Here is a 26246-nt window from a genome sequence, read left to right on the forward strand (position 1 = left end):
CCATTTTCTCTTGCTGCTTCTGAGATTTTTTTCTTTGTATTCCATTCAACAATGATGTGTACAGGTGTGAATATCTTCATGAGTATATTTTGGATTATTTGAGCTTCTTGAATACGTAGGTTTATGTTTTTTGTTAAACTGGGGAACTTCGGGCTATTATTTCTCCAAATATTTTTTCTGCTCCTTTTTCCAGTTCTTCTGGGACTCTCATCACATATATGTTGGTGGGTTTAATATTTGTCTACAAGTATCTGAGACTCTTCATTTTTCTCTCTGTTCTTTTGTTTCCGTAATTCCTATCAATCTGTCTTCAACGTTACTGATTCTTCTGCCAGTTCAAATCTGCTAGTGAATCCCTGTAATGAATTTTAAATTTCAGTTACTTGACTTTTAATCTCCAGAATTTCCATCTGGTTCTTTCATATTTTCTTTCACTTTATTGAGATTCTCCATCCACTAAGTCATCAGTCATATTTTCCTTCAATTTTTAAAATAGGGTTTCCATAAGTTCTTTGAATATACTTTGACGTCTTTGTCTGCTGAATCTGGCATCCTATGATACTCAGAGACAGTTTCTTCCTCTTTTTGATAATGTTTTTATTATTTATTTTTGACTGTGCTGGGTCTTCGTTACTGCAGGGGCTTTTCTCTACTGAGGCGAGCGGGGGCTGCTCTCTAGTTGCTGTGCAGGCTTCTCACGTGGCAGAGCCACAGGCTCCAGGGCACTTGCTCGTCAGTAATTGCGACACCTGCGTTCAGTAGTTGCGGATTCCAGGCTCAAGAGCTGTGGTGCACAGGCTTAGCTGCTCCGTGGCATGTGCTCCGTGGGATCCTCCTAGATCAGGGATCAAACCCATGTCTCCTGGATTGGCAGATGGATTCTTTACCACTGAGCCACCAGCGAAGCCCAGAGACAGTTTCCTTTGACTGTTTTGTTTTCCTCCCCCCTGAATATGAGCTGTATTTTCTTGTTTCTTGGTACGACTTTTCACTTTCTGTTGAATACTGAGCCATGTGCAGCTGTTTGGCAGATGGGATCAGCTCCTATGGGTCCCCTGTGTTGTCAGGGTTGGAGGCAGTGAGAGGCAGATGTGGATTCCAATTTGTTCTCACCTTCACGTCACGTCCAGGTTTTTTTTTTTTTCCTGTCTTCTGGAATCTGCTGACCTACAGCAACTTCAAGGACAGGCAGACGGACCACCTTCCACAGACCTCTTCCCCAGCTGCCACAGTTGTGTAAGGACTCATTCTTATAATTAAGCCCTTACTCCATATCACTGATGGTGGTTCTGTTTCCTTTACCAAGCCCTGACACAAGATCCCAATTCTCTGTTAAAATTTAAACTTCATCTTTTCATTCATCTCATCCATTTCTTTTTCCATGTATAAAAATATTAAGTATAGTTATTTTGAAGTTCTTATCTGCTAACCCCGGGCCTCCCAGGTGGCACAAGTGGTAAAAAAAAAAACTCACCTGCCAACGAAGGAGATGTAGGAGGTGTGGGTTCAATCACTGGGTCAGGAGGATCCCCTGGAGAGGGCATAGCAACCCACTCCGGTATTCTTGCCTGGAGAATCCTCATGAACAGAGGAGCCTGGTGGGCTACAGTCCTGGGGTCACAAACAGTCAGACATGACTGAAGCGACGGAGCACTCACGCACATCTGCTAACCCCAGCATCTGGGGCACCTCTGGCTTCTGTTTCTGTTGACTCCATGATCGGCCACCTTTTCCTTCTTATGTACAACAGTCTTTCATTGCGAGGCAAACACTGTAAATGAGATGCTGTGGACCCTCTGGATTAGTTTCTCTTCCTGTAGAGAGTGTTAAGCTTTGTTTTGGCAGGCAGTTAAATTCCTGGCAAATCACACTAATTCTGTCAAAGCTTACTTTTTGGCTTTGTTAAGGCAGGTCTGTTTCAGCTTTCCCCCTTATTTATAGAGTGTAGCTGTTTTCTTAAGGCATGGTCTTAATTCCGAAGTGTGGCTTTCGTGATCTCAAAGGAGAGCACAGGGTTCACCTGTGTCCTCCGTTTTGGCTGGGCATGAACCTCAGTATTTCCCTGGAGCTGTGTGACCTCTGAAATCTCTGTCCAGCAATCAGTCTTCCCAGCAGCTATTTTCAGCAAGTCCTCTTGACGTTCCCCGTTCATGTACAACCTGAACTGAGGGCCAGGGGAGAGTTTCATATAGATTTTGGGGGCTGATCCTGCACTGTGGCTTCCTTCTTTCCAGATCCCTGCTCTCCTTAAATCACAGCCACTTAAGCAGTTCTGAACTCTGATTTCTTTTTCCTCTACCCAGTGTGACCACTAATACGGGGAGGTTTTACTGCATTTTGGAAAATATGCTCAGGGATAAAGATGAAATGAATGTGGGAATCATTTAATGTGATTCTGTCTCTCAAGGACCATTATCCTGTGTTAATTGCTGTCCAATGCCCGCACAGAGTTGTTTTACATTTTTTCCCCAGTTGTTTTCCGTGGTAAGAGAGGTCTGATGCCAGCTATTCCATTATGATTGGAACTTCTTTTTCTGCTCTCAAGGGAGTTGAGAGAGATAGTGGCATTTGTATAGTTAAAAACACAGACGTATTCAAGCTCACCCATAGTCCTCCTTGGCCTCTGAGCCAAGGATGTGCAATAAATCCTTTTTCTGTAATAACAACAAAAGCTACAGCCCTCAGATGGGCAAAGGACACTGTTCGAAGTGTTTTACATGTGCTTATTTTACCCTCATACTCACTTGATATAGACGTCACCATTCCCACTTATGGTTGCAGAAACTGAATCAAATTGAGGCTAAGTTACTTGCCTAAGATCACATGGCTAATAAGTGGAGAAGCCACGATTTGAACCGATGCAACCTGACTTTGAATTATGTTGCCGAAGATGACTCTTAAGAGTCTGTTGGACAGCAAGGAGATCAAACCAGTCAATCCTAAAAGAAATCAACCCTGAACATTCATTGGAAGGACTGATGCTGAAGCTGAAGCTCCAATACTTTGGCCACCTGATGTTGCAACTAAGACCCAGTCAAATAAATAAGTAAATAAACAAATAAAATATATTTTTTTAAAAGAAGCCAATTCCTCTGCAAAACACTCACCGGGACCATCTACAGGGTGAGGGCTCAAGAAATACTTACATCACTGACTTATCTAAGCCCCACCCACAGAGAGGCCTATCAGTAGGGGCCGATGAAACACATTCTGAAGCCTTTTTAAAACTCTGCATTGGAGGAAATTGATTCTCTTTATTTAATGTCTCTTTACTCAGCAGGCAGATGGGTAAGACCTTGGATCTTGGGCCTAGGTACTGTAAACAGAAGGTTTTTGTGCAGTGTTGCTTGTTTGTCTCAATACACTCCTTACCTTCTCCCTGTTTAGAGAGGGCCACTTACTGTCTTAAGGCTTCTGCAGCAGTCTCTGCTACACTGGTGTTCTCACTCTTCTTGCTAGCAACTGGTTTAGGGATGGCATGTGAAACAATTCCAGCCGATCAAACATGAGGGATTGTTCATGAGAAGTTTAACAGAAAAGTCTTCCCTGCTATAAGTAAGAGACACAGGAAGAGATGGTCCCTTAATATTTTCCAGGATATGCCAGGGTGTGATGTCCGGAACTAGGCATCCATCTTGTGATCATGAGGTCAGTCTGCTGTGGATAAGATAGACACTCTGTGGCTTGCAGTGTAGATAGATACAAGAAACCAGTACCTTTAAAGGTATTGTTGAATCTGAGCTGCCTGTCCCTGGAGCCAGCCTCCTACTGGACTTCCTGTGTTTGACATGATACAGTTCCTTGTGGTTTAAGCTAATGAATGAAGATTTTCTATTACCTGTGGCCATGAATCTCTCCCATTCCATCTGCAGTTGGGCTGGGACAGAGATTATGTGAATCGGTTCTGTGCAGTCCCATGGGTCTGTTCGATTGGAGGGCTTGGGCACTGGACCCCTCTCTGTCGCTCCCTCCGTGGGCCTAAAGAAGCTCCTTCGGGCCCTTCACGTGTGTCTCAGGATGCTTTCACATCCGTCAGCTTGTCAGATGCTCACAGCTCAGTGTGACAGGCAGGTAAATGTCATCAAGTGACCCCATTTTGCAAGAAGGAAAGGAAGGCTCGGAGAGGTGTAACGCCTTGGCCAAGTCTGCCAACAGGTCAGGGTTCCAAATAGGGACTTGGCCCTGGTTCACATGACCAGCCTCAGCTTAATGTAGAGACTAACAAGGGGGAGGAGGCCAGGAGAGTCCCCTCTGTAGACAAGACATGAAGCTGAGACTCAAAGAACGACTAGGGTGGGTGAAGAAGAGGACGAGGGAGGGCACTGCGGCTCAGGGAAGAGCCTGCACAAAGACCTGGGGATGGGAGAGTCCTGGCAGCTGTGGGCGCGGGTGGGGTCATGTGAGCCAAGGAGAGGTGGAGGAGCCTGACCTTATAGGTCTAGAGGGATAAGGTGGTGCCGAATTACAATCGCAGGCTCTGAGAACTTCCCTGGTGGTTCAGTGGTTAAGAATTTGCCTTCGCATGCAAGTTTGATCCCTGGCTGGGGAACTAAGATCCCCAGAAGGCTGTACACTGTGGCTAGGACCCTGTGCAGCCAAATAAATAAATACTTTTTTAAAAATCACAGGCTGTGGAGCTGACTGCTTGGGTTCAAATCCTAACACTGTGGTTTATCAGCTGTGTGCCCTTCAACAAAGCATCAACCACTTTCTGCTTTAATGTCTTCCTCTTGTCAAGAGATCGGAATCTGTGAGGAATGAGGGAGATGAGTTATACTGAAGTGCCTGGTAGTAGTAAGTGCTCAGAGATGCCAGCAGCTCTCATGGGGCTTGTTAGGGATTTTGATCTTTGGTCTGTGAGTCGTGGAGAATTCATTCATCAGGAACATCTTGGTCGCGAGGGACAGCAACCCAGATCACATCAGCTTAAGCAACAATAGGGGGATTTATTGGCTTCTCTAACTGGAAGAAATAGGTTTGGATGTGCCATCAGGGACAGCTGGATCCAGGCACACAACACTGTCAGCGGGACTCAGTCTCTTTCTCTCCGCCCTTTGCTCTGTTTGCTCATGAAGTGACTACATCCTCAGACTTGCTTTCCTCAGTTGGCGGCAGGACGTCCAACTCTCTGTCATTGTAAGAGAGAGAGCGTCCCTCCCGTCCCAGGGCCAGGCCCACGGAGGCCTGTCATCACCCTGGCCCCCATGTGGTGCCCGTCCCCGAGCCAGTCGCATGGCGGTGCAGCGGCATTCTGGAGTTGGAGAAGAATCATTGTCGATGGACCAGTCACGTCCCCAAACCTCTGAAATTGCCTGCCAGAAATCAGGGTGCTGCTACCAAATCAGAGGGAGGAATACAGAGCAGGCAGACACAACCAGGGTTGAGTCAGAGAGCCACTGGAGGTTTCAAGCAAGAGAAGGACCTGATGTTCACCTTGAGATGATCACTCTGGCTGCTGAACGGAGGCAGGAGGGCAGAGTGGAGGAGGTGGAGCCCTGCTTGGAGGGCAGAGTCAGGAGTCCAGGAGAAAGGGACGATGGTGTGGCCAGGCTGGTGGCAACCAGGAGCAGAGATGGAGGAGAAAGAGGCACGGTGCCAGGGCTGAGTGACAGACTGGGCCGGAGAGGGGACAGGCAGAGCCCAGTCTAAGAGCCAGGGTTTGGGCCTGAGCAGCTGTGACAGAGAGCTTGAGGGGGGACTGGTTTGGGGTGAGATTGCGTGATCAGCTTTGGCTGCACTGCATTGCAGGAGCCCTGGGACATCACAGGGAGGAATCTTAGAGGCATTTCTTTGGCTGCGGAATTCCATTCCTGGGCATTCTCGTCCGGCTGTTATGAAATACGAGAAGGATGACTAAATTGCATGATGCCCGTTCTGCCCAATAGAATGCGGTAGAACCAAGGAAGGCCTGCCCTCCAGAGAACTGGGACAGGAACAACTTGCTGGGCTGTCTGCAGGAAATGGGTCTCTTGAACAGCACGTGTCCGTCCCAATCTCTCCCTTAAGAGTTGAAAGGCCTCTTGAAATCCTTGGGCAGCTAGGCGGTCAGGAACAGTAAGCAGGCAGCGCCCAGTGAATGCTGGCCAAGCTGACAGGGTCTGAGCTCACAGGGGTGGGCGGGGCAGCTGGTGAGAAAAGATGACCACGGATGACGTGGGAAGTGTCGGGGCTGATGGCCAGCACGCAGCAGGGAAGGTGTAGCCCAGGCAGCAGAGGCCTTGGGGGTTCGAAGGACACAGGGTTCATGCAGGGGGTTAGTGCAGGGTTCCAGGGTGGCTTCCTGGTTGTAGAACTGGACTGGCACCAAAGATATTCCAGGCACCTGCTGTGCAGCACAGGGAACTCTGCTTAATGTCATGTGGCAGCCTGGATGGGAGGGGAGTTTGAGGGCGAATGCATGCGTGTGTATGTGTGGCTGAGTCCCTTTGCTGTCCGGTGGAAACTTTCACATTGTCAATTGGCTACGCTCCAAATTAAAAGTTAAAAAAAATATTCCAGGCCAAAGGAAGACTATGACCTCAGGTGCGAGGTGCAAGCCTAGGTTTAGAGGGTACCCCACCCAGCCCCAAAGCAGCTGGGTCTCTGAAACATTCTAAATTAGACCAGTCCCTCTGGGGCCTCCCATACCACCTGTGAGGTCTCCAGTGAGGGTTCAGCCACCCCCACCCCTCGCCCGCCTTCCCCTGTCTCCTGAGGAAGAGCCAGCAGCCCCTGGAGTCCCTACCTCTGCGGCCCTGCCCTGCAGAGATTTCTCTGTTTGCACTCCTCCCCTGAGCCTGCCCCTCCCCTAAGGCAGAGAGCGGGTGTCAGGGAGCACAGCCAACACCCAACTTGCTTCCTGCCCCCTGAGGCCTTTAGGGGGTGAGGAGGGGTGAATGAGTGCCAGAGCAAATGCCCCCTTGGGAGGGGAGCCAGAGACAGCTGGAAACGGCCAGGCCTAGCCTGGCCCTTCATGGGTGTGGCGAGGATGTATGGGACTTGGAGGGTTGTCTGCCAGCTCCCCGCTCCAGGTCCTGGGCAAGTGGGCTCTGAAAGTGCTGCTGGCACAGCCTCAGTGGGCCTGGGTAGGCCCCCAAGCTGGCAGGCCCCAAGCTAGTGAGCGAGCAGGGCAGTCAGCTTCCCATCCATTAGGCCCCTGGCCTGGGCTGCTAATGCCAAGCAAGCGGACATTCTCCTCTCAGCCCTGGTACCCACTTAGGCGTCGTTAATATTTTACGCTGCATAGCCAGGGATCGATGTCTGGTTTCTAGCTCAGTGTTTATGGGTAGTCACTGAAACTTTCATGGGGGAGGTGTTTGGGAGCACCAGGGGAAACTGAGGCAGGAAGCAGAGTCGGGGCAGTTCAGGAGGAACCCCCCTCACCCCGAGACAGCTTCCTTTGCTTGCTCTCTTCTCTGCCCCCTGCCCTCCGTCTATCTTAAGTCTAGCACCCTGCTCGGAGAACATGGGCCATCAGAGCCTGCGACAGATGCCAGGCCTTGTATTATCCAATTCTTTACAGGTCTCTGTAGGGTCTGGACCATCACCACCACCACCCCTTTTATGAATGCATGTGAGAGTGCTTAGTCACTCAGTCAACTCTTTGCGACTCCATGGACTGTAGCCCGCCAGGCTTCTCTGTCCATGGAATTCTCCAGGCAAGAATATTGGAGTGGGTTGCCATTTCCTTCTCCAGGAGATCTCCTACCTTGCAAGCATTTTCTGTATTCTCTGAGCTACCAAGGAAACCCCTTTTATGGATGAGGAATAGGCTTAGGGAGGTTTCATGCCACTGGGCTCTTAACCAGGCTATTGAGTGAGGACTGGCGAACTAGCTGGGAAAAAGGCTACACTTTGCTCAGCACTGAAGTGTGTAAATTAGATGGCAGGAGGCTTTTTAACCTTTCTAGACTACTCACAAGCAACTCGTGGGTTCCAACAGAACCATTAAGACCTCTTGCTTTTGGTCAGCGGAGACTCACCACATGCCCACTTAAGTGGAATTGAACGCTGCGGATTTACAGTTCTTTAAAAATATCTCCAATAACTCAGTCTTTTACCCACCTGTGTTAAACAGTGACGTTGAACTGCACAGACAGAGAGAGACGCCAGGTTCTGCTTCAGTTTCCACCAGAAGCAGTGCCCTGTCCTAGGACATCTGCTCTGGAATTCAGCAGGCCTGGGGTGCACTTGTATCCCCTTCCATAATCCACCCTCTAGGTCTCAGTTTTCTCACCTGTGAAGTGGGAGAAGAGGAATACCCACTGGGGGAGCCTTTAAGGATTACAAGTAAACCTAAAGGCTCGGCTCGCCTGCAGTTCCAGCAGGGCCCTTGGCTGTGCACGCTGCGGTTTTCCGCCACGCCACACCCCTCTGCACCTAGAGCGCAGTACACGCTCAGTATTTGTTGAATGAAAGAGCGGGTAGCAGAGGCTCCATAAATGGGAGCCGCTATTGTTCAAGCCCTAGGTCCAAACAGGGCTCACTTTCACGGGCGTGGTCCGGGGCTGGATTTCCCCCTCCACTAAGAAACCAGAGAACAGCAGAACTTAGTGTTCACAGCAGCACACCGTGGCCGCGCTCGGAGCCCTGGGCCGGTGAGTGCACCACGCGCGCAGCGCCCGCCGGAGGGCAGCAGAGAGTCACGGCTTCGGCCCCCAAGTCCCGGAGTTTGGGGGCTAGGAGGATTCCGGGCTCCGCCCTGCCACGCCCCCACCTCTCCCCTTTCTTTCACCTTCGTTTGAGCGGCTTTCCTTTCCTACTCTGTGTCCCCGGGCAGGAAGAAAGCGATCCACAAACGATTTAGCACTCCCTCGAACTGCCCGCGCGTAGCACTTGACATCCGTTCGGCTCTTTCCCACAGCCGGAAAGGCAGGCACCAGCCCCTCTTTGTGGACGAGGAGGAGGAGGCTGCAAGTCCCTGACTCGACCAAGGTCACGCAGCAAAGTCAAGACTTGAACTCAGTTTAGTAGACTCTAATGCCAAAGCCCAACTCCCTCCTAAAAAGCCTCGAGCGCATGAACTCGAGAACTTTGAGTACCAACTTTTCCATTTCTGCACGGAAGCCAGACCAGGGCCAAGTTCAATCTCCGGCCGTGGATTGATGGTTGTGGGAAATACCCTGGGGAGAGAGGGCTTCCCGGATCCTCCGAAGGCCAGCTGTGTCCTGGCCCGCCGGGCGAAGAGCGGCGGTGGCCAGGCTCCGCGCCCCTCCATCGGGAGAGTGGAGCCCCGACTTCCCCCGGGGAGTGGCGCTGGTGCTCCCTTCCGGCCCCGGCCCCCTCCCCAGCCACACAGCCCCACCCTGCACGAGCGATTCTAAAACCGCGGACCACTCGGTCACGCGGGGGCTGGCTGGGTAGCGCCGGCTCTGCGCCAGGCACCGTCTGCGGGCTGGCCCGTGCGGGGCGGGGCCACCTCCCTCCGCCCCTTCCCGGTCTGGCGCGCACGGTGTGTGTGGGGGGTGGTGGGAGGGGAGCCCGCAGGGGACTCCTCCCCTGGTGGTCGCCGCGCCTAGGCCAATGAGCGCGCGGGGAGCCGCGATGGAGGCTGGGGCGACCGGGAGCGCTGGGGACCCCCGCCGCCGCCGCCGCGCCCCCGTGCCCTGGAGCCCTTGGGGCTGGAGAGGGGCCGAAAGAGGCGCGGCGCCCGCTCCGGGCATGGAGGCGCCTCTGGCCAGAGCCGGCCACGCGAGCTGCGCTCCGCGCCGCCGCCGCGCCTCGAAGTTTGCCGGCTGACTCGGAAAGTTGCGCTCCGGCTCTGTCGCAGCTCCGCATCCGACCTCCGGGCCGGCCCCAGCTCGCTGCCGCCGCCGCCGCCCTCTGCGGGGCCCCGGCCCCGCCGACGACTGCAGCCCCGCCTGCCAGGGGCATGTGAGCCGCGGTCTCCCCTAGAGGCCGGGCGGGCAGCACCGGCCCCGGTGCCTCCGGAGGCAGCGTGAGGGCGAGGGGCACGCCCCGGCCCCAGGCAGCACGGGCCGCCATGGGCATCCAGGGCATGGAGCTGTGCGCCATGGCCGTGGTGGTACTGCTGTTCATCGCCGTCCTCAAGCAGTTCGGCATCCTGGAGCCCATGTCCATGGAAGGTAACGCGTGGCCACCCGCCCCTTGGCGGCCCTGCGCCGGGGGCCGGCGGTCAGAGGGGAGAGAGCAGCACTTGCGCTCCGGGGTGCGGGTACCCAGGTCCACCCGGCGAGGAGCGGCCCTCGGGGACGCTGTGCTCCGCGGCCCTGCCCGTCTCGGCCACCGCCCCCTCCTGGCTCCCGAGAGCTGGTCTGGATCTAAGGGCGCATAGAGGGCTCAGACTGAAAAGCCCCAGAGTGGGTGCAGCCGCGGTGTTCGAGATGGGTGTAAGCGAGATCCCGGGAGAAGCCTTGAGCTGGCATCCCCGGCTGTCCTAGGCCCGCTGGTCCGAGCCGCCCCCGGTGAGCTTGGCGCCCGGCGGTGGGAGGTGGCAGAGGGTGAAGACAGCAGGGACGACCCTCAGCCCAGGGCGTCTGACTGCAGCAACGAGTAACACAAAACCTCTGTCTCGTGATGAGGCCGGCCCTTCACCCGTAGCCCACATCCAGTCCCCTTTCCCCACGCAAGACTCAGGAATGGGTAACCAACCCTCAGGCGCCACTGTTTTCGTCCCAATAAATATTAACCGAGGAGACAGACAAACTCTTAAATCAGACGCTGACGGTGTCCCGGAGACCCCTGACACGTAGGTACCCTTAAGAGTTGCTTCCGGACGCAGTACCTCCCACCCACCTCTGGGCAGGTTAGGAGAGGAAGCCCCTCCAGGGCACATCCATTGTGAAGGGGGACCTTGACCCACCAGGGCTGTAACTTATCGTCTGTGTCCTGTCCCTCTGGACTGTGGGGAAGGGGCTGGCCGGTCTTCTTTCCGTCACCTGTGCGCCCCTGCGGTCCTCAGGGGAGGATGGGCATCCTGCCTGGCTCAGCACTCTGCTGACCTTGCCAGGCTCCAGCTCCTGGGACTAAAACCCAGAGGCTCAGGGAGGGGAGGAGCGAGAAACTGCCCTTGCCTCTGAACTGTCCAGCACACCCTCTGGCCTAGGGATGTGCCCCCCAATCCCCTGCTGAGGGCAGGATAGGGCCCCGGGGCCAGGAGGCCAGGCCCAGGTCTGACTTGTTGCCTGAAGCCCGTGGCCGTGTGCCCTTCAGAAGGCACTGAGCCACATCACACCTTTCAAGGTGAGTTCAGGAGACCCCGAGAGAAGGGGCTTGCTGAAGGGGGTTCTCAGAGGCGCCATCTTGAACTTTACATTGTAGCTGGGGAAGGTAGGCTTCCCTGGTGGCTCAGATGGTAAAGAATCTGCCTGCAATGCAGGGGACCCAGGTTCAGTCTCTGGGCCAGGAAGATCCCCTGGAGAAGGGAATGGCAACCCACTCCAGTATTCTTGCCTGGAGAAACCCATGGACAGAGGAGCCTGGCGGGCTACAATCCATGGAGTCAGAAAGAGTTGGAGCGACTGAGCGACTTTCCCTGGGAAGATAATTGCCTAAACTGGGCCTGCACTTGGCTGGATGGATACTGGCCCTGGCAGGGAGAGTCTGTGACAGGCACCTCCATGGGAAATACAGGCAGAGTAGGGGGCATCTCACCCAGTGGTGCCCTCAGAGCCCATGCCTCCTGCGTGCACTACTGCACCCCCATCCCCCATCCTTTCCCCACCTGGAGTCCATCGTAGGCAGGGGGGATTTGGTACTCGGGAATCTGAGGCCCCTACTTTACTCTTCCTCCATTTCCTGGGCCCTTCTGGGACCACCAGCCAGCCTCGCTCTACTTGTTATTGACACGACACATTCTTCTTAGGGAGCCCATCACTCTTGTGGTTCTAGGAGCTTGAAGTTTACCTTTGCGATTTCTAAGAAGGGATTTGTTTACAAGGTGGATCAGACGTGCAAGAGCACAGGTGGTTTATTCGACTTGCTGAAAAGCCCACTTCCCGCTCTAATAAGTTTGTCTTTTCTGGTATACCTGTCCACTCATGCCTTCTGACTTCTGGGGTCTTGACGCGGTGGGAGGCGCACGGAGCCTCAGAATCAGCCAGAGATCCCTGAGCTCGGATCTCCTGTCACCCACACATACTGGCTTAACCTGGTTGAGCCTTGGCCTGTCTATAAAGTGGGGCCAATAATAATGCCTGCCCCGGAGGACTGAAGCAGACTTTGAACTAGTTGAGTAAAGGCTTTGATGCCCTCAGGATCATTCTTGGTATGTAGTAAATGCACAAACTTTGTGAACCATGGCTATCACCAGTAATTAGAGGATGATTACTCTTAATAGCAGAATTGAGTCACGGTTGAAAACATTCTGTCACTCAGATCAGCCACCTCTTCCTGCATCAGAGGAAGGGAATTCTTTTTTTTTTTTTTTTTTTTTAGAGGAAGGGAATTCTGAGTACCAGATGGTCCGTGTTGATGGCAATGATGCCAGCTAAGTGCCTGGAAGGGCCCATTGGCCAGGCAGTGTCTAAGGGACTGTCATGGGCTGTGAGGAGCCCAGGCCCTTGGGCCCCAGCCTGGATGTGAGCTGGCACTGAGAGAAGAGGGCACCCCTCCAAGAAGACGTGCATTTGATTGGATGTTGTCTTTTGTCCTCTTTGAGCCTCCTTAGTTCTCATCTGTAAGAGACCAGAGTTATGGTGCCCCTGGGGATTGTTAGGAACTAATGGATTTGAGTTCTGGGGACACGGGCTTCTAGAAGAAGATGCAGAAGTTGAAAGACCTTCCTCTCTGTCCTACCAGTCTCTGTCTCTAGGCGACTCCGTCGGCGGGGAGTCCCAGCCTAGCTTGGCGGCTAGCTCACTGGGTGACTTGGTGCATCAAACCTTCTCAAGCCTCAGTGTCCCAGATTCCCAGGTTGCTCAGTGGTAAAGAACCTGCCTGCAGTGCAGGAGATGCGGGTTTGATCCTTGGGTCGGGAAGATCCCCTGGAGAAGGAAATGGCGATGCACTTCAGTATTCTGGCCTGGGAAATCCCATGGACAGAGGAGCCTGGCAGGCTACAGTCCATGGGGTCACAAAGAATCCGACATGGCTTAGAACTAAGCAAGAACAAGAAAATGAGGACACTGATAGAATACCTCCCCCTGTACACCTCCCAGGGGTGTGGTGAGCTGAAGCACTTTGAAAAAGTTCCCGACCCGACACAAATCTAAGGGATCTCATAAGTGTGGATACCCTGGTGAAAAGTGAGCCTGAACCGGTAAGCTGGTTGCTCATTGGTAAGGCTGGCCTGGCCCTGACACCAGACTGTCGTCCACATCTGTGGCCCAGGGCTTGACTGGGGCTGCTGCCTCTCTTATCTCAGTCCACATTTTCCGAGCTCTAACTAGTAGCTCTCCACTGAGAGCAGCTTTGCTCCTCAGTGGATGTTTGGTGATGTCTGGAGGCGTTCTGGATTGCCACAATTGATGGGGAAGGGTACCAGTGGGATCAAGTGGGTAGAGGCCAGGGATGCCGCTAAACATCACGCAGGCCCTGGCAGCCCCTCCCCACAAAGAATGCTCAGGCCCAGGGGCTTCCCCGGAGGTCCAGTGGCCAAGACTCCATTCCCCCAGTGCAGGGGGTGAGGGTTCAGACCCTGCTCAGGGAGCTGAGATCCCACATAGCAAGAAGTGTGGCCACAAAGTAAAAAAAAAATTTTTTTTTAAAAAGAATGCTCAGACCCAAATGTCAGTGGTAAAGTTGAGAAACCTTGTTCTAGAAGGAGCGCTGGCCAGGGGCTAGGAGAGCTGCCTTTCAGCTCTGACGTGGTCCCTGACATGCTGACATTAACTTGGGGAAATCACTATTCCTGTCTGAGCTCCACTTCCTCGTCTGTAAGTGGGGAATGGGATTAAAAGCACCATCTCCCCCCTGGGAACTCCCCCTGGCCCTTCTGGATCCCTGCCCCTGGGGTTGTATTAGATGACACTGTCCTGGAATTTTCTAGATCCCTGTCCCCACTTACAGTGACCTCTCCAAAGGCTGCAAGCACTGTGTCCATACACTTGTGGCCCCAGGGTGTGCCCAGCACTGCCTGCCAAACAGCAGGTGTGGAGTCTGGGTAAATCATAGGCCATTTTCAGCCATACTTACGGGACACCCATTGTATACCAGGCCTGGAACACAAGATGTGCAGGGTCTTGGCCCTCCCTGTAGGGTGGCCCTGGGAGACACCCTCGGAGGGGAGGTCCCTCTGGTTGGGGTGGGGGCAGAGCCGGTGGCTTGTTGGGGCCTGAGTACAGACGGGTAAGGAGAACAGAGCGGAGGGGAAGGATGGGGAGTGCCCACGTGGAGACAGCCTCCTCCAGGGTTTGGTCTGCCTGTTGGGAGAGCCAGTGTCTCCATGGTGCTTCCGACATGTTCCAAGACTTGGGCTGGTTATATTCATTCACTGCAGGAATGCGCTGCAGCGCCAAGGGCAGGCTGATCAACCTCTGGGTTCAGGAGGGATTGGAACCAGCAAGTGTGGACAGAGCAGCTTGGAGCTTAGCTGCAAAGGGGAGTGAAGCCGCATACTGGCTGGCAGGGGAAGCATCGTAGTGCAGAGCCTCAAGGGGGTGTAAGGGCAGCCAGGTGGGGGGAGTCATGCACAGGGCTGCCCCTCGCCCAGTACCTTGTGACCTTAGCTCAAAAGACTGAAAACTCGGAGCCACCCTTCCCTCACCCCTGCAGGCGGGTCTTGCACAGAGAGGGCTGTGTTGAGTTGGGGACACGGGACAGGGACTAAGGCTTTTACTCAGTGGGAAGAAAGCCTGGTCTGTAACCTGTCAGACCATGGTACGACTTTGCATGCGTGCTGTGTTGCTTCAGTCGTATCTGACTTTTTGCAACCCTATGGATTATAGCCTGCCAGGCTCCTGTGTCCATGGGAGTCTCCAGGGAAGAAACTAGAGTAGGTTGCTACACCCTCCTCCAGGAGATCTTCCTGGCCCAGGGATTGAACCCACATCTCTTACATCTCCTGCGTTGTCAGCCAGGTTCTTTACCACTAGCACAAACAACCATGGAATATTCAACCATAAAACAATTTTCTTTTAAAGCCTTATGCTTTCATGCCTTTGACAAAATGCTTGTTTGATAAAGAGGTGAAATCCGTATTGCTGATGCCCTGGTTATCACGAATACCTGATGGAGAGGGGATGATCCCAGACTAGCCCTCGGAGAGGGAAGGGGAGGGCTGAGCACAAGGGAAACTGTAGAGGCAAGTCAGCTTCATGGTTTTGCCGAACAAGGCTACTCAGCGTGGTGAGGAAAGCGGTGCAGGTGGCTGTTAGGGCCCAGGACCGCCTTGCCCTGGTCCACTTGGCAGCCAGGGCCAGTCTCTCCTCTCTGTGTCACTTTGTTGGACACCCGAGACCAGAGAGGCCATTCTGGAATGGAGATCAGACAAGCCCTTCCCACTCTTTGGCTCTTAGGTGGTTCTCATGCCCACATACCTCTTGGCATACCCGGGACCCCCTGCCGGGGTTACCCTTTGACCCTGCTGTCATTGCACCTGATTCTTGGAATATCGCTTCTCTCTGATTCCTCACCCATCCCTGCCCAACAGGTGTAAGCAACAGGGAACGTTGCTTCAAGAGATAGGCCCAGCCTGGAGACATTAAAATTGACACCCAAGGGACTTCCCTGATGGTCCAGTGGCTAAGACTTCTCGCTTCCCAATGCAGGGGGCCAGGTTTGACCCCTGGTCGGGGAGCTAGATCCCATGTGTCACAACTAGAGTATCCCACACGCTGCAGCTAAGACCTAGCGCAGCCAAATTAAAAAAAAAAGTTGACATCCCAGTCAGTAATTCATGGACCCACCCAAGAAAACAGCTGTGAGGGATCCGACCCAGCATGTGTTACAGGGCACCTCCCACACTGCGTGGGGGCCTTGTTCCAGACTGGGTGAGCTGTGAGCAGACAGGAGGGCCACCTGGCTTGTTCTCCTTGAGCTGCCATAACGTGGACTGTAGCCCTTCAGGCTCCTCTGTCCATGGGATTCTCCAGACAAGAACACTGGAGTGGGTTGCCATGTCCTCCTCCAGGGGATCTTCCTGACCCAGGGATCAGTTCTGGGTCTCTTGCATTGCAGGTGGATTCTTTACCATCTGAGCCACCAGGGAAGCCCTAGTAGAAAATCACAGACCAGGCCTTTAAACAACAGAAATGTATTTTCCCACAATTCTGGAGGCTGGAAGTCCCCAGCAAGGTGCCAGCAGAGTTGGTTGCTGATGAGGCCTCTCTTCTCACGTAGACGGTCACCTTCTTGCTGTGTCCTCACATGGCTTTTCCTTCCCTTCCTTTTGGAAAGGAAATCACTCTTCCTCCTCTTATAAGGTCACCAAATCCTTTGGATTAGGACCCCACCTTTATTAGGATTTCATTTAACCTTCAGTTCAGTTCAGTCGCTCAGTCATGTCTGACTCTTTGCAACCCCATGAACCTCAGCACACCAAGGCTCTCTGTCCGTCACCAACTCCCGCAGTCCACCCAAACCCATGTCCATTGAGTCGGTGATGCCATCCAACCATCTCACCCTCTGTTGTCCCCTTCTTCTCTTGCCCTCAATCTTTCCCAGCATCAGGGTCTTTTCAGATGAGTCAGCTCTTAGCATCAGGTGGCCAAAGTATTGGAGTTTCAGCTTCAACATCAGTCCTTCCAATGAACACCCAGAATTGATCTCCTTTAGGATGAACTGGTTGGATCTCCTTGCAGTCCAAGGGACTCTCAAGAGTCTTCTCCAACACCACAGTTCAAAAGCATCAATTCTTTGGCGCTCAGCTTTCTTTATAGTCTGACTCTCCCATCCATACATGACCACTGGAAAAACCATAGCCTTGACTAGACGGACCTTTGTTGACAAAATAATGTCTCTGCTTTTTAATATGCTGTCTAGGTTGGTCATAACTTTTCTTCCAAGGAGTAATAATTTCATGGCTGCAGTCACCATCTGCAGTGATTTTGAAGCCCACTGTTTCCACTGTTTCCCCATCTATTTGCCATGAAGTGATGGGACTGGATACCATGATCTTCGTTTTCTGAATGTTGAGCTGTAAGCCAACTTTTTCACTCTCCTCTTTCATGTTCATCAAGAGGCTCTTTCTGCCATAAGGGTGGTGTCATCTGCATATCTGAGGTTATTGATATTTCTCCCCGCAATCTTGATTCCAGCTTGTGCTTCATCCAGCCCAGCGTTTCTCATGATGTACTCTGCATATAAGTTAAATAAGCAGGGTGACAATATACAGCCTTGATGTACTCCTTTTCCTATTTGGAACCAGTCTGTTGTTCTATGTCCAGTTCTAACTGTTGCTTCCTGACCTGCATACAGGTTTCTCAAAAGGCAGATCAGGTGGTTTGGTATACCCACCTCCTTTAGAATTTTCCAGTTTATTGTGATCCACACAATCAAAGGCTTTGGCATAGTCAGTAAAGCAGAAATGGATGTTTTTTCTGGAACTCTCTTGCTTTTTCAATGATCCAGTGAATGTTGGCAATTTGATCTCTGGTTCCTCTGCCTTTTCTAAAACCAGCTTGAACATCTGGAAGTTCACGGTTCACGTATTGCTGAAGCCTGGCTTGGAGAATTTTGAGCATTACTTTACTAGTGTGTGAGATGAGTGCAATTGTGTGGTAGTTTGAACATTCTTTGGTATTGCCTTTCTTTGGGATTGGAATGAAAACTGACCTTTTCCAGTCCTGCAGCCACTGCTGAGTTTTCCAAATTTGCTGGCATATTGAGTGCAATACTTTCACAACATCATATTTTAGGATTTGAAATACCTCAACTAGAATTCCATCACCTCCACTAGCTTTATTCGTAGTGATGCTTCCTAAGCCCCACTTGACTTCACATTCCAGGATGTCTGGCTCTAAATGAGGGTGAGTGATCACACCATCGTGATTATCTGGGTCGTGAAGATCTTTTTTGTACAGTTCTTCTGTGTATTCTTGCCACTTCTTAATATCTTCTGCTTCTGTTAGGTCCATACCATTTCTGTCCTTTATTGTGCCCATCTTTGCATGAAATGTTCCCTTGGTATCTCTAATTTTCTTGAAGAGATCGCTAGTGTTTCCCATTCTGTTATTTTCCTCTATTTCTTTGCATTGATCGCTGAGGAAGGCTTTCTTATGTCTCCTTGCTATTCTTTGGAACTCTGCATTCAAATGGCTGTATCTTTCCTTTTCTCCTCTGCTTTTCACTTCTCTTCTTTTCACAACTATTTGTAAGGCCTCCTCAGACAGCCATTTTGCTTTTTTGCATTTCTTTTCTCTCTTTTTTTGGCATTTAACCTTAATTACCTCCTAAAGAGCTTTTATCACACTTGGGATTAGGGCTTCAACATGTGAGTTGTAGGTGGAAGGGGAAGTGCTTTCCTGGTGGCTCATTGATAAAGAATCCACCTACCAGTGCAGGAGATGCCAGTTCAATCCCTGGTCAGGGGAGGATCCCACATGCCTAGGAGCAACTGAGTCCATGCACCACAACCACTGAGCCTGTGCCTTAAAGCCCAGGAACTGCAACTGTTGAACCCGTGGGCTGTGACTGCTGAAGCCTGCACACCCCAACTGGAGAGTAGCCCCCCTTTGCCCCAACTTCATTGCTGCTGAGGGGAACAGCATAGAAGACCCAGCACAGACAAAAATTAATAATTTTTTTTTAAATTGGGCTTCCATAATGGCTTAGCAGTAAAGAATCTGCCTGCCAACGCTGGGAACATGGGAAACTGGGATTTGATCCCTGGGTTGGGAAGATCCCCTGAAGTAGAAATAGCAGCCCACAGTGTTCTTGCCTGGAAAATCTAATGGACAAGGGAGCCTGGAGGGCTGCAGTCCATGGGGTTGCAAAGGGTCAGACACGCATGCATGCAATAATAGTGCAATTGAAACAAAACCAAAACATATGAGTTGTGGAAAGAGACAAAATTCTGTCAATCACACCAGTAAACAGAGAAATATGTATATGCCAGAAAGTCATGGCCAAATGAAGAAAGGAAAACAGAGACGAGGGAAGACAGGAATGGTGGGGCGCATGACACCCTGGAGGAGGTAACAGTCAAGCAGAGGAAAGCAGGAAGTGTGGATTCTGAGGAAGAGCATTCAAGCCAGAGGACAGCAACAGAGTGCGCCTGGTGGGTTGGAGCGGCTAGAGGGGCAGCATGCTGAATCCAGGGAGTGGCGAAGCAGCTGGGGGGCAGGGAGCACAGTTATTGGCCATTTACGGACTTCTGTGTTTATACTCAGAGCCTGGGGGAGGCTGTTGCACAGAGAGGGACCTGAGGATAATGTTTTCAGCAGCTTCCTCCAGCCCTATTTGTAAAATAAATAGACCAGCAGGATGCAGGGCAGAAGCCGGAAGGCAAGGCAGAAGAGATGGTTTACGGGGGAGGACCAGTGGAGGTGGGAGGAGGGCTCAGAGGCGGCTGCAGGTTGAGGGGAGCGCTGGCAGGGTTTGCATGGGAGCTGAGGGCTGGGAGGAAGGTCTGTGCCCAAGCTTTTGGTGAGAGCAGCCACAGGGTGGAGTTGCCATCAACTGAGCTGGGGAAGGCTGTGGGTGGAGTGGGTTTGCAGGGGGAGATTAGGAGCTCAGTTTGGGTTTGGTCCATCTAAGGACCTCCTGGATTTCCACTTGCAGGTGGTGAGCAGGCAGGTGAGTCCAGAGCTCAGGAAGAAGTTAGCCCACATTTCCTGACTGAGGCTTGACTCTGTAAGGAACTTGCTGATTTTGCAGGTTCATTGGGTGTAACTTTTTCTTTCTAATCGTTCTCAGATGCGTTTTTCATACTCATGATTCTGAACACCAATGTGCATGTTTATTAGCTTTTCCTGTTTCCTCATCTGTCAATTTCCTGTGTATATCCTTTAACCATTTCTCCTGGGATTGCAGTGCTTATTTTCCAAGTCACCAACAGTTCATCCCGACCAAAGGTGTTTTCTCTCTCTCCCCTCTCTTGCTCTGGGGACTCTAATTACTTTTAAATATTTTAATTAACCTATACTAAATGCATTATGGGCTTCCCCGATGACTTGGCGGGTAAAGAATCCATCTGCAATGCAGAAGACCCAGGAGACTCAGGTTCAATCCCTCGGTCAGGAATACCCACCATAGGAGGGCACGGCAACCCCCTCCAGTACTCTTGCTTGTAAAATCCCATGGACAGAGGAACCTGGTGGGCTACAGTCCATGGAGTCACAAAGAGTCGAGCACAACTGAGAGACCAAGAACATTAACATAACACATTAAACACATTAAGGATGGATATATATATATATATATATATATATATGGAGTTCTAACTACTGGACCAGGAGGGCATTCTCCTTGGTTTTGAATTTTATACCAAAAAACAAAATAGAATCATGGTCTCCTAGGACTGTTTTTTCAGCTACACTGTTTCTAAGACTTACCCACACTGCTCTGTGTTATAGGTCATTCATTTTTCACTGCAGTGTAATCTTTCCTCCGGTGGGGGCACAATCTATTTATCTGCTCTGTTGTCCATGGACATTTGGTTGATTCAGGCTATCATTACTGTGGAGTGCTCCAGGGACCCCTGGGCAATGGTTTTCTCTGGCATGTGTACCCCAGGGAGGATTACTGTGCCCTAAGGTTTGCTGTGTGCTCAGCCATGTCCGACTCTTTGCGATCCCATGAACTGTAGCCTGCCAGGCTCATCTGCCCAGGGGATTCTCCAGGCAAGAATACTGGAGTGGGTTGCCTTTTCTAAGGTATGCAGATGTGAAAATGCAAGTGGTTTTCCACAGTGGTTGTACCAATGTACACAGTCACCAGCATGTTTAAAAATGACCATTGATCTATGTCCTCTCCTGTGACCCTCATTTCATCATTCTTGTTTCTTGTTAATCAGAAGGTGTGGACTTCTCATCGTAATTCGCATTTCCTGTTTGCTGAGGAGGTTGTGCTGTCTTCCTGTCCTTATTCATGTCTCTGGTCTCCTTTTCCGACGTTTATCAATTCTAGACCTTCTTCTTCCGTCAGCTGTAAATATTGCCTGCTGTCTCCTCCCACTGTGTCGAGCGCCCCTCACCGTCATGGTGCCCTTTGTTGAGCAGATGTCCTTTGATGTCATGGAGTTCATCAATTTTCGTCCTTTCTGGTTTGAAGTTTTAAGAAATCTCCCCCCACCTTTAGGTTGGCAAGATACTGTTTTACATTTTATTTTTATTTATTGTAAAGTTTTATTTATGTTTGGCTGCGCTAGAAGGCTGCTGCAGCTACTTTCTTGCTGGAAGCGGGCTTCTCTAGCTGCAGCAAGCAAGGGCCACTCTCTACTTGCAACTTGCGGGCTCTAGAACTTTGGCTCAAGAGTTGTGGCACACAAGCTTAGTTGGTCCGGGGCGTGTGGTATGTGGGACCTTCCCAGACCAGGGATCAAACACATGTCCCCTCCGTTGGCAGGCAGATTCTTAACCACTGGGTCACCAGGAAAGCCCTACACTTTATTTGAACTGTAGAGCTCACTGTTCACGTGTTATCTTTAGTTAATCTGGAGCTCGCTTTTGCACATGGTATTTATTTTCTTTATGATTTATTTTCTTTATATGATGAGTCAGTTTTCCTGACACCGTCTATTATACTAAACAACTGGCCTTTCCCCAAAGCTTCTGGGAAGGCCCCGCTACACCTCAGCCTCTTTCTGAGCTCTCTGGTCTGTTTTTAGTGTGTCTGTCTATTCTTGTAGACAATTTGTATTACAGTGATTATAAATGCTTTAGTATATAATAGGGAAAACTCCCTCTTTACTCTTCCTTTCTAGATTCTTGCTGCTGGTGCTAAGTCGCTTCAGTCGTGTCCGACTCTGTGCGACCCCATAGACGGCAGCCCACCAGGCTTATGGATTTTTAAATTCTTTATTATACATTTCAGAGCAAATTTATCAAAGTCCTCAAAAATCCAACTGGGTTTTTTATTGAGATGGTGTTGAATTTATAATTTATCGCAGGAGAAATAACATCTTTATAATGTTATTATAATCATATCTAAGATGGAATGTCTTGTTTATTCAGATTATCTTTCTTTATAGAGGTTCTTTGAGTTTTGGTTAATACTTAGATATGTTTTAGTTTTTATTTCTATTATGAATGTTATTTTTATTGTATTTTCTAGATGGTTATTGCTGGTGTAGAAAATTGCTATTGATTTTCATGAATTAATCTCACGTCTGGCAGCATATACTGAACTCTCATGTATATTGATGCCTTTGGTCCGTGTAGGGACCGTGTCATCTATAAACAGTGTTAATTTTATCTTATACTTCCCAACTCTTACACTGTCTGGGGTTTTTTTGTTTGTTTGTTTGTTTCCTTTTTCAAAATTTCCTTAAGAGTATTGGCCAGACATCAATTAGTGGTAACTGTGGCCAGCCTTGGCTTGTCCCAAATCTTAAAGAGAATGTTTGTGACCCTTTGCCATTAAACCTAATATTTTCTGTAAAGAAATATTTGTTTTACAAATATAAGCCACATCAAGTTTACAAAGTTCCCTTATAAAGTTCCTAGTTTGCTAAGAGTTTTTGCTTGTTTATTTTAATTATAAATAGAGGTGGATGTTTATCAAATGCTTTTTCTGTATTAGGATTTTCATATGATTTTCTCTCCTTACACTCTTACAGATAAAACCTTTTTGATCCTGGTGTATTTTTTTTTTTAATTCAGTTAGATTAAGTTACCTAACGTGCTTTAAGATTTTGCATCTATGTTCAAAAGTGAAATGGGCACATAATTTTCTTTTTGTTCATTTGTTTGTTTTTCCAGCTGTATTAAGCTATAATTAACAACTAACAGGAGAAGGCAATGGCACCCCATTCCAGTACTCCTGCCTGGAAAATCACATGGACGGAGGAGCCTGGTAGGCTGCAGTCCATGGGGTCGCTAAGAGTCGGATACGACTGAGCGACTTCACTTTCACTTTTCACTTTCATGCATTGGAGAAGGAAATGGCAACCCACTCCAGTGTTCTTGCCTGGAGAACCCCATGGACGGGTGGGCTGCCGTCTCTGGGGTTGCACAGAGTCGGACACGACTGAAGCGACTTAGCAGCAGCAGCAGCAATACCTAACATTGTGTAAGCTTATATAAAGATCACCTACAATAAAGATAACTGATGCATCCGTCACCTCATTTTTTTGTTATTGTGGTGGTGGTGAGAACATTGGAGATCTGCTCCCCAGTGGTTACGAATCCACCTTGCAATGCAGGGGACACAGGTTTGATCCCTGGTCAGGGAACTAAGATCCCACATGCCTTTCGGAACAACTGAGTCTATGCATTGCAACTACTGAAGCCCACACCAAAACTAAGTCTCAGTGCCGCCAATAGTTAATTAATTACTTAATTTAAAAAATAATTTTAAAAGATCTACCCCTTAGCAACTTTCAAGGGTACGGTACAGTATTGCTGCCTGTAGTCACCATACTGTAGCTTAGATCCCCCAGAACGTATTCGTCTTATACTTGGAAGCTGGTACCCTTTGACCAACATCTCACCACCCCCTACCCTCTGTTTCCTGGCAACCACCAGCCTACTCTCAGTTCCTGTGAGTGTGGCTTTTCTAGGTTCCACATATAACTGAGATCGTACAGTATTCGTCTTTCTAGACGTCTTCGCTTAGCGTAATATCCTCAAAGTTCATCCGTGTAGTCACTATGCTTTTCATTCTCGTGTTGTCCTTGTATGACTGAGGAGTCAAGATGACTGTGCTGATCCCTGGATTAGCGATATGGAGATCACTGGTGATCTAAGAAAAGCAGTCTGCTTGGAGTGGTGGGGCACAGGCCCCAGAGGAATAGGATCAAGGGAGACCAAGAGGAGAGGAAGTGAAGACGGTGAGTTAAAGGAGAGAAAAGAGCAACAGCTTGAGAGGAAAGTAGGGTCAGGGGAGTTTTGTTTTCTGTATTTTCAGTGAAAGAACCCGCCTGCCAGTGCAGGAGACATAAGAGACACGGGCTCAGTCCCTGGGTTGGGAAGATCCCCTGGAGGAGGGCAAGGCAACCACTCCAGTATTCTTGGCTGGGGAATCCCATGGACAGAGGAGCCTGGTGGGCTGTAGTCACACGACTGAAGCGACTTAGCACATGATTCGTACTGGCGTGCAGTGGTGTTTCATCGTGGCTCTAATTTGTATTTATTTAATTAAATACAGTGTTAAACATCTTTCTCATGCTTATTTGCCATCTGTATATCCTCTATGGTGAAGTGTTTGATCAGGTGTTTTTTTTTTACCCATTTATTAATATTAATTTGAGTTGTACTTTTTCTTACTGATAAATTTTGAGAGTTCTTTATATATTCTGAACATCCTTTGTTAGAAGTTCAATGTGCAGATCTGTAGTTTCCCTTTCTATTTAACAATGTCTCTTACAGAGCAAAACTTTTCTTAAGTACAGGTTTTCAGTGTTTTCTAAGTCATTCTGTTGGTGCCATGCCTAAGAACTCTTTGCCTAAATCCAGGCCATAAAGACTTTCTCCTATTTTTTTCTAAAAGTTTTATAGTTTTACATCTGACTTTTAAATCTGTGCTCCATTTTGAGTTAATTTTTGTATAAGAAATAAGATTTAGGTCAAAGTTCATTTTTTGAGTACATGGATGTCCAATTTTTCTAGCACCATTTGTTGAAAAAAATTAAACTTTTCCCACTGAATTGCTTTTGCACATTTGTGGAAAATCCTCTCAGTCATATTTATGTGGATGTGTTTCTGGGTTCTCTGTTTTGCTCCACTGATCTGTGTCTGTCTTTTCTCCAACACCACACATTCTTGATTATAGTTGTATAAGGTCTTGAAATCAGATGGACTGATTTCTACCACTTTTTTCTTTTATCTAATCTATTTGTTTTGCTTTTCCACATAAGTTTTAGAATCAGTGTATCTATATCTACAAAAAAAAAATTGTCCTGGGATTTTTACTGGAATTATGTTAAATCTGTAAATCATTTTGAAGATAATTGACGTCTTTATTATGCTGAGCCTTTCAATCCATGGGCACAGTGTGTCTCATTACCTATTTAAATCTTCTGTGATTTCTTTTATCCGCATATTGTAGTTTTCAATATACAGATTATGTGCATGTTTTGTTAGATTGTTTTACCTATTTATTTTTACATTTTATATTTTTATTGTTTATTATCATTTTATATTTCATTATTTGTATTTTTTAATATTTTAATCTATTTTCCCTACTTCATTTATGAGATGGGTGATTGTAATTAATATAGCAAGTTTTTTAGAATTTTGGTTTCCAATGGTACATTGTTGATCAATAGAAATGTAACTGATTTTTTTTAATATGGACCATTTTTTGAAATTATATATTTATTTGTTTTTGGCTACACTGGGTCTCTGTTGCTGCATATAGGTCTTCTATAGAACTGTGATTGATTTTTGTATTGACTTGGTATCCTGTGACCTTGCTAAGCTCATTTATTAGAGGATTTTTTTGTATGTTCTTTGAAACTATCTACATGGATAATTATGTCATCTGTAAATAGAGATAGTTTGGGTTTCTTCTTTCTAATTCGTGTCTGTGTGACCCTGCTGTCCATTTTGATGTGTTGTGATTAAATAAAAGATCTGGTCCCTACCCTACAGACAGAGAACTTGAAATTTTACTTTCTACTCAAATGTGAATTAAGCCCATACACGAAATGCAGCCAAGCAGCAGTGTGATGAGCCAAGAGGGGTGCCCTTCCCATTCCTGGGGGAAATCTGGGAGGGCTGCATGGAGGAAGTGGTCCAGGAATTGGGTCTTAAAGGTCAAGGTGCCCTGTAACTTGTCTCTGTTTCCTTTCCACCTCCCCTTGTTTAGTGCGTTTCCAGTACAAGACTCACTCCCACCTCCCACCCCCATCCCACCATATGGCTGAGAGGGTGGGCATGCTCCAGGTGAGCCCAGCAGGGAGGGCCCATTGTGTGTGAGGAGCAGGGCAGCAGAGAGACCAGGAGGCACACCTGAGTGTGCTGTTGAGCGGCAACCGGTCCATTTGTGCAGTGCACAGCCTGGGCACCGTACCTGGTAGTCACACAAGGAGAGTCTCCCCACTCCTTACTTCCACCCAGAGCCGGGCACCCACACTGGAAAGAGGGGCCAGGGCCACATGTCCCACCTCCTGGGTCTGTGTCCCCCCAGACAGCAGCGACAGTGAGCTGGAGCTGTCCGCAGTGCGCCACCAGCCAGAGGGGCTTGACCAGCTGCAGGCACAGACCAAGTTCACCAAGAAGGAGCTGCAGAGCCTCTACAGGGGCTTCAAGAACGTGAGTGCCCCA

The 26246-nt window shown here is 49.5% G+C and overlaps 1 protein-coding gene across 2 annotated transcripts in view; it reads left to right on the plus strand.

The window, feature by feature from the left end:
* KCNIP3 (potassium voltage-gated channel interacting protein 3) overlaps positions 1-26246 on the plus strand; it is a 95714-nt gene that overhangs the window by 55834 nt on the left and 13634 nt on the right. The window contains exons 1-2 of one of the 2 annotated variants that reach the window (XM_027554555.1): positions 9600-10064; positions 26110-26234. In XM_027554555.1, the coding sequence (XP_027410356.1) occupies positions 9962-10064; positions 26110-26234 (228 nt within the window). In that variant the 5' untranslated portion in view covers positions 9600-9961. Of the gene's footprint in view, positions 1-9599; positions 10065-26109; positions 26235-26246 lie in introns of those variants that run through there. The other variant, XM_027554554.1, reaches the window with a different exon arrangement.

Source organism: Bos indicus x Bos taurus, chromosome 11 (genome assembly GCF_003369695.1).
Source record: "Bos indicus x Bos taurus breed Angus x Brahman F1 hybrid chromosome 11, Bos_hybrid_MaternalHap_v2.0, whole genome shotgun sequence".
NCBI lineage: Eukaryota > Metazoa > Chordata > Mammalia > Artiodactyla > Bovidae > Bos > Bos indicus x Bos taurus.